The following is an 8,686-nucleotide window of genomic DNA, read 5'->3' as shown; positions in this document are numbered from 1 at the left end:
TTGTGAGCCACCATGTGGTTGCTGGGAATTGAACTCAGGACCTTTGGAAAAGCAGGCAATGCTCTTAACCTCTGAGCCATCTCTCCAGCCCCCCAGAAAAAATATTTTTATCCAGGTAGAAGAGATCTGTTTTCTGGGAAAGTCTGAAACAACACATCACAACCAGTAAGAGCCCCTTGTTGTTGTTTTTTTTCCCACTTGAGCAATTATGTCTGTCTCTGTCACTAATTAAAAAAAAAAAAACTATAAGCAGAAAACCAACTTATGAGACCAGCCTTTTGTTCCCAAAATACATAAAACTAACTTATGAGACTAATCTTTTATTTCTAAGAAAGTTATAATCTTTTTCTTAGTGGAAAGACAAATTCTAACATGACATTAATCAAAAAGCTAAAAGACCTGGAAAGCTAACATCATGGCACACACCTTTAATGTCTAAAGACAGAGGCAGGAGGATCTCTGTGAATTCAAGGTTAGACTGATCAACACAGCAGGTTCGAGGACAGTCAAAGATACATTGAGAAACTCAGTCTCATAAAACAAAATAAAATGAAAGCTATAGAAGTTGTCTGCTTTAACTTTGTAAGCTGTAACTAATATTACTAGAATTATTTGACAGCAACTGTAACTGTTCTAAGTAACTATTTTCCCATCTGTAAGCAAATCAAGCAGGGTCAAGTTTGTTTGATGTTTTGTGAAGGAAAAAAAAGAAAATAATAATAAAATATAATATAATAGAAAATAGTAAATAATTCTATGATTACTAGAAGGACACAGCGGCTCACCCTTGCAATCTTAGCACTGGAAGTCTAAGGTAGGAGAATTGACATGAATTCAACATCAGTATGGGCGACAGTGAGTTCCAAGCCAGCCTGGGTTAGGTGTAAGAGCCTGTCTTTTTAGATAGAAAGGTAGGCAAATAGGCATGTAGGTAGGTAGGTAAAATGCCAGCACTGAGGAGGTAGAAGCCGGTGAATCTCTGTGAGTTCTAGGACAGCCAAGGCTACATAATTAGAACCTGTCTCCAAAAAAAAAAACAAATAAAAACTCTACGCCACATATAATAAAAGAATAAGATTTGGACTTTTCATCTGATTGCATCTCTTTGTTATAAAAACAGGGGTATGTTTTTTAATTCGGGCTATTTCTGTACACCCTCTTGTGGCCCCAGCCTGCTAGGACAGCATAAACACTACTCGACCACTACTTTAACAGACTCATACTATGCAAACAGAATGAACATTTTTGACAAAATATTCCAAATTCTAAATTCACTAGATAGAGTTAAATTTAAAATTAACTAACTGAACTGGGTATTGTGAGCCACATTTACAAGCCCAGCATTATGGAGACTGAAGCAGGGAGATCTTAAGTTTGAATCTAGCTGCAGCTATGCAGGGAGACCCTGTAAGATGCCTCCACTCAAAAAACTGTGGTATGGTTGCTAAGGAAACAAGATGGCAGGTCCTCAAAAAGACTAAAAATTCTATTTCAGTTTAGGATTATCATGTGATATAGCAATTTTAGCTCTAGGTATAGCCCAAATAAATGGCAGTAAAGGACTCCAGCAGATATTTCATTCACTGTCATAGCATTATTCATTATTCATGATGTCACAGAATCACAGAAGATGAATGAGTAAGCAAAATATGGCATTTCCAAATATGGAACATTATTCGGCTGTTAAAAGGAATAAAATTCTAACACATGCTATACATCATGGGTCAAACTTGAGAGCATATACACTAAGTAAAATAAACCAGTCACAAAAGAGCAAATAAATCCTGTAAAAGTCTTGTTAAATAAGGTACCTTATTCTGTCATATAGACAGAAAATAAAAATGTTTGTTGCCACAGCCAGAAAGAAAGAGAAATGAGGATATTATTTAATGTACAGAATTTCAGTTTTAAGATGAAAAGAACAGTGGAGATAGATGAGCAATAGTGATGATTGCACCGCACTATGAATATTTAATATCACTGAAGGGTACACTTGAAAGTGATTAATACGGAAATTATGTTACGTATTTTCCATGATTAAATTTTTTAGTTAAAAGGACTGGGAATTCTGTTCCATTAGTTTTCCACTGCTGGGGATCAAACCTAGGACCTTATTCATGGCAGCTAAGCACTAGGGAAGGGGTGGGAATTAGGAGACAATTTATTTTGTATTAAGTTCACCTATCCACAATGTCCCAATCCTCTCCCTGTAAGTATGAACTATAATCTTCTACCCACTACTTAGCAATATTTCACTGATTCCAAAAGAAGCATTTTCTCTTTAAGCAAAATGATCAAAGCTGGGCAGTGGTGGCGCACACCTTTAATCTCAGCACTCGGGAGGCAGAGGCCAGCCAGTTCTACAAAAGCTAGTTCCAGGACAGGCTCCAAAGCCACAGAGAAACCCTGTCTTGAAAAACCCAAAACAAAAACAAACAAACAAAAAAGATCAAAACTCCTTTCCCAAAAGCTTTTCATAGTTAGACATTATACTTATAACCTATTATCCAGCAATGATCAAAATCTGGATTTTTTTCCCCCAAAAGAAAATGGAAGAATTTTAGAAAGGCTTTCTTCATTGGACTTGTTAAAATTTAATTTCTTTCTTCATGTCATATAATCATAATTAAATAAGTACAAAAATTAAAAAAGAAAATACTCAAATGCATATAAAAGTTTCAATTGAAGGACTTTTTTCTCAAAACTTCACTAAACTTTATATAACTTAATGAAATCATAATTTCTTCCAGAACCTTTCCAATTTTTTCAATTAGCACATAAAACAATGGGTTTCATCTTGACAATCTCATACACTGGACTTTGCCTATATTCCCTCTTCAACAGACATTTGTCCCTCCTTCCCTCCTCTCAGTGGAGGCCCCTGTCTACCACATAAATAGTCCTTCTTTCATCTCATGGTATGCATGTGCACATAAACATAGATGCCTATAAATTCTCCATATTAGAGAAAACAGGTGATATTTGCATTTCTGAATCTGTCTTATTTTGTCCAACATAATAGTCTGAAAGTGAGTTAACTTCTTTTTTTTTTTTTTTTTTTTTTTTTTCGAGAAAGGGTTTCTCCATAGCTTTTGGTTCCTGTCCTGGAACTAGCTCTTGTAGACCAGGCTGGTCTCGAACTCACAGAGATCCGCCTGCCTCTGCCCAGCTTAACTTCTTTTTTCAATTCATTCTTTTTAAAGGTACTAAAACTCCACTGGTACACCACATTTCCTTACTTTTCAGACACTCATGGCAGCTAGGCTGGTTCCTGTAGCACGAATAACAAAACCCAGAGACAGATATTAGAGTTCAAGCTGAAGATCAGAAAAGCAAAGCAGCCAAGCCACTAGAGAGTTCTTACCTCTACCAAGGCTCAGACAAACAAAGGGGCAATCCTAACCTCAGCCTGACAGCAGACTGCAATGCTCTCCACCAGACCTCAGACTGCCCCAGGCTCTCATCTCCTCCTGCCTTACATACCTGTTTCAGACCAACCACACCACTCCTGTATCCACCTCCCTAGTACTGGGATTAAGGGCAGTGACTCCAGAGTACTGGGAATACCTTTGTGTGAGTTTCTATTTCTCTTTTTAGAGAGAGTCAACCTCCTGCAGCCCAGGGTGGCCTTGAGTCCTGGGACTTAAGGTATGTAACCACTCCCTGACCTCTAGTGGCTTAGATCTGAACTCTGATCTTCAGGCAAGCTTTATTTATTAAAACACAAATAAAATATCTCTATAGGTTCCATATTTTGGCTATTGTAAACAACAACGCTAAACAAGCAAGTGCAAATATTCTTCAAATTTAATTCAAAATTGTGTCCTTTCTACACAGGCATGCTAGCTTCTCATAGTACTAGTGATTCTCACAAGTACATGAAATAAAATATAATTTTACTATATTCACTTTGGGAAGGTATTCAATTAAACAAAGATTACCCAGCAATTTATATGTCATGTCTTATGTTTGAGTGTACATGTATATGTGTGCACAGGCCTCTTTGTATCAAACCTAGGGCCTTACACATGCTAGGCTAGGCAGCACTCTACCTACCACCACTGACACACCACTCAGCTAATTTCCCAAGTCTAGACATATAATCTTTACAACAAATTTCTTGATTTTCTCATAATAGATAATTGTTTTGTTTTTTTTGTTTGTTTGTTTGTTTTTGGTTTTTTTTTTGTTTGTTTTTCAAGACAGGGTTCTTCTGTAGCTTTGGAGCCTGTCCTGGAACTAGCTCTTGTAGACCAGGCTGGCCTCGAACTCATAAAGATCAGCCTGCCTCTGCATTCCAAGTGCTGGGATTAAAGGCATGCGCCACCACTGCCCAGCTAAATTGCTTATTTTTAAAAATTAAAAAGACCTACAATACAGAAGACTACAATGATCAGTAAAAAAGACTTAAACAAACAAAATAATGTGATATTTAGTTAGTAAGAGGATCACAAGTCCTAAACACACAAAGGATTAATGTGCTTAAAGTACACAGTCTTCTAAATAAACTTTTTAATATATGAAAATTGTTCACACCAAATGCCATTAGTATTTTTTCCAATTATATTTTCCAAAGTGCACAATATATCACTGGTCTATAAGATCATTCAAATATCATTCTTTTTTTAAGAAATGAAAACCAGCCGGGCGGTGATGGAGCATGCCTTTAATCCCAGCACTCGGGAGGCAGAGGCAGGCTGATCTCTGTTAAGTTCGAGACCAGCCTGGTCTACAAGAGCTAGTTCCAGGACAGGCTCCAAAAAACCACAGAGAAACCTTGTCTCGAAAAGCCTAAATAAATAAATAAATAAATAAATAAATAAATAAATAAATAAATAAATAAATACCAATGGAGAGCTCTTGCGTAGCATTCACAAGGCTTTGGGTACAATCCAATAGCCATTTTTCCTTTTAACCAAAATGGCACCAAAAGCAAAGAAGGAAGCTCCTGCCCCTCCCAAAGCCAAAGCTAAAGGGAAGGCCTTGAAAGCCAAGGCAGTGCTGAAAGGCAACCACAGCCACAAAAAGATCAGCAAATCACCCACCTTCCATCACCCACCTTCCGGTGGCCCAAGACCCAGAGGCTACTAAGGCAGCCTAAATGCTCCCGGAGGAACAAGCTTGACCACTATGCCATCATCAAATTCCCCCGACCACCGAGTCAGCCACGAAGAAGACAGAAGACAACAACACAACTGTGTTCATTGTGGACATCAAGGCCAACAAGCACCAGACCAAACAAGCTGTGAAGAAAGTCTAGGACACTGATGTGGCCAAGTCAATACCCTCATAAGGCCTTATGGAGAGAAGAAGGCGTATGTTTGGCTGGCTCCTGATTATCATGCTCTGGATCTTGCAGACAAAACTGGGATCATCCAGACTGAGTCCAGCTGGCTAATTCTAAATATACACTTTTTCACCATAAAAAAATAATAAAATAAAAAAATAAACTATCTTTCAAAGGTAAAGAAAGACTAGGAAAGAAAATGTTATTGAAATTTAAGAATTATCAATATAGTCATTTTGATTTCCAAACCAAAAGTCTTGATGCCTCAAAAATATTCCTCTACCTCTGAGAACAAGGACCCTAGATTTTCGATCCTTTAACTAATAACTAATATAAGAGTTAATCGTGAGCCAGGTGTGGTGCCATACACTCCTGTAATCCCAACCCCAGAGAGTCAATCATATGGGATATATGTGTGTGTGTATTCATATATCTTGAAACTCTACCTCAAAAATAAAATCAAGTAAGCATAGTGACTGGCAGATGACGGAAGACAGCTACAAGTTATTGGAGGTTTTCAAAGTTTTTAAAATTAAAGTTATAATAGCATTAGGGCTAGGATAAATTATACTATGTGTTGCTCTCCAGAGCCTTTCCCATCAAAACACAAACTGGGTAAAACTACATCTAAGAAGGGGACACTGTGGATCCCAATTTTAATCCCAGTACTGCGGGAAGCTGAGGTAGGAAGGCAGTATTAAATGCCAGCCTGGGCTACAAAGGGAGACACTGTCTAAGAAAGATGAAAGACCTCGAGCTATTCTAGAGCCTACAAATGCCAAAATTCCATGACCATCTCTTCTTTTTAAAACCATCCTTTCTGAGTTTGCAGATTGCAGAACAGTCAAAATGTACATACAAGCATATTCCTAGTGAACCAGATAGATACTAGAGAAGGAAAAGGAGCAAATTCTTGGAAAATGGTCATCAGAACATTAAATAGAAAAGTAATACCCATAGACTGTGTAGTAATGCCAACGTTGGCAAAAAAGTCTACCCATATTTGATAAATGCAATGCCAAACGGTGTGTGTGTGGCACTAAGATATTTTCTTCAGTAACTATCAAAGGACAAAGAAAACATTTACAAGCTATTGTTTATAACCCCGAATCTTTCCAGGCACACAAAGCTCTACTTTCGAAGGGTTTCCCTAAGATACTTACATGCTAGTGTCACTACAGAAGGGTTCAGTGAGGGAATAATCTTTATTTTAAATTAACTCCTGAAGAAAGGACTCCAAACAAATTAGATGCCAGCATGGAGACACTGTCTAAGAAAGATTCAAGTCTGTAGGGGAGGGAAATCTGCAAATATGAAGGGGTTATTAAGTGTGTGTGTTCAGTGCAAAGATCCATCAGAACACACTGCACAGCAACCTCCTTTTTTTCCACCCTCCAAAGATTCCAGCAAGGCCTGCGGAGTCTCAACTGTTTACCCCTCTTTGAACAGGACCACACAGCCCAGCTAGCCTCATCACCTCATCACGCTGCCTGTTCACTCACCACTTCATACAATACACCACACCCATAGCAACACACACATCAGCTTCCTCATGGAACAACCCAAACACCCCATAATTAACCCCATATTCTACACATTCCTCATAAAACTAAGAAAGAGCCCACACACATAGTAACCCCCAAATCATAGCATCCCCAAACCTAAAATTCTCGTTCAACCTCACTCAACACGTTCTACACACACCCACAAAACACAGCATATGAAATACATGTTCCCCATGGTTCACAATATACACACACCCTGAGCCACGCTGGGTAGAAAAGCCCACATTACAACCATTGCGGTGTTCACACAAACGCTGAGGAAGAGGCCACCGCGCTGCCACCCCGAAGCCGCCAAACTGGAGGTGGGAAGCGAGCAGAGCCAGACACTTCACCTGAAAATCCGCCAGGATCATCTCCCGGTCCATGTTGGACGCCATGGCGGCCGCAGAGCTCCGCGGCTCCGGGAACGAAGCGAGCACCTGGGAGCGAGACGGCGCCTCCTGCGGCCACACAGGCGGCCGCCGCCGGGTGGCGACGGGCTGGCGGGAGAGCCGGCGGGAGGGCCGGCGGGCGGGCGGGGTGGCGCGGGAGGCTAGGCGCTCATGCACTCGGTAACCTTCAGCCGCCCTGCGCCCGCCTGAGCCCCGCGGAGCCCTGGCTGCAGCCGCCGGGACGGGGAGGTTGGTCTCGATGCCGGGCTGGTCCTTCCGTCGCCGGCCGGGAGGAGGACAGGCTGCGACAGCGCGCGCCCGGCTCCCTTCAGCCGCGGCTAGCCCGGCGGGGGCGGGGAAAGCGAGAGAACGAGCAGGCGGGCCAACGCCACAGCCGCCTCCGCCTCCTCCGCTTCCTCCCCGGTCGCCGCCTCCGCCCCTGGTTGGCCAGCGCCAGAGCTGTCGCACATTTTGCTTGTCATCGAGGTCGCAAAGCGGTGCTTTGCGGCTGTCACGTGACTGCCCTCCTGTCAAGCGCCAGGCGCCTGGCTAGCAGGCGAGGACGCGGGCCTGGGTGGCTGGGAAGCTGATTTGTGTTCCCCGGAGCCGGAGGACCCGCAACCGGTTATTCCGGTTTGGGTTGTCGCTGAGGCCTCGAGGTGCCGCCTTGCCCCTGGCCGCGGCCGGAATGTGATTCAGCGCCTCACGTGCTTAGTCACACGCAAAACATCCAGCCGCAGCCCAGCCAACTCACCCGTAAACCGCCTGACAAGCAGAATTTCTAACATGAATGTTTTCCTCGGACAGTTTCACCAAAATACAGCCTCGTAAACTGTCTCTTACTCTCAACCTCCTGGTCAAAAGCCCTTTACAATTCTGTCATTCCCGATCTGGAACCTTTTCCTGAGTCTGCATCCTCAGGCACCAACACTGAGGTACACAGAGAGCCATCCTTGTGTCTGTGGAACTTAGAAACCGAGAGGTGACATTCCAGACCTCAAAAGGATGCTGAACATTTTAAATTGATATTTAAGGGGAACTATTTCTGCTGCTATAATATGAGCATTTATAATATGCTTTAGACATGGAAAAACTCGAATACCGTGTTTCATATAAACTATTTAAAGTACTTTGATAAGTAAAACTGTGTAAGTACTCATAATTACTGAAATGTTCAACATATGGTCAGAAATTGGCAATCTCTGTACCTAAAATAGCCAAAAATCTATGAATTATATGACAGTTTGTAATGACCATCCAGGACAAAGGAAGGGTGACAGAACATACTCAGTCTTGACATAAGATAGTAGGAGCTTAAAGACTTTTAAAGGGGAAGGGGGGCTAGAGAGATGGCTCAGTGGTTAAGAGCACCGGCTGCTCTTCCAAAGGTCCTGAGTTCAATTCCCAGTTAACCACATGGTGGCTCACAACCATCTGAAGTGAGATCTGTGCCCTCTTCTGGC

The 8,686-nt window shown here is 41.7% G+C and overlaps 1 protein-coding gene across 1 annotated transcript in view; it reads right to left on the bottom strand.

Annotated features, from left to right (window-relative positions):
* The window catches only part of Faf1 (Fas associated factor 1), a 288,528-nt gene extending 280,879 nt beyond the window's left edge, over nucleotides 1–7,649 (bottom strand). Inside the window, exon 1 of the mRNA XM_005353630.2 lies at nucleotides 7,185–7,649. Coding sequence (XP_005353687.1) covers nucleotides 7,185–7,229 — 45 coding nt within the window. The 5' untranslated portion in view covers nucleotides 7,230–7,649. The remainder of the gene's footprint in view (nucleotides 1–7,184) is intronic.
* Between the last annotated feature and the right edge of the window lie 1,037 nt (nucleotides 7,650–8,686).

Source organism: Microtus ochrogaster, chromosome 10 (genome assembly GCF_000317375.1).
Source record: "Microtus ochrogaster isolate Prairie Vole_2 chromosome 10, MicOch1.0, whole genome shotgun sequence".
Classification (NCBI taxonomy): domain Eukaryota; kingdom Metazoa; phylum Chordata; class Mammalia; order Rodentia; family Cricetidae; genus Microtus; species Microtus ochrogaster.
This window is presented reverse-complemented; position numbering and strand designations above follow the sequence as displayed.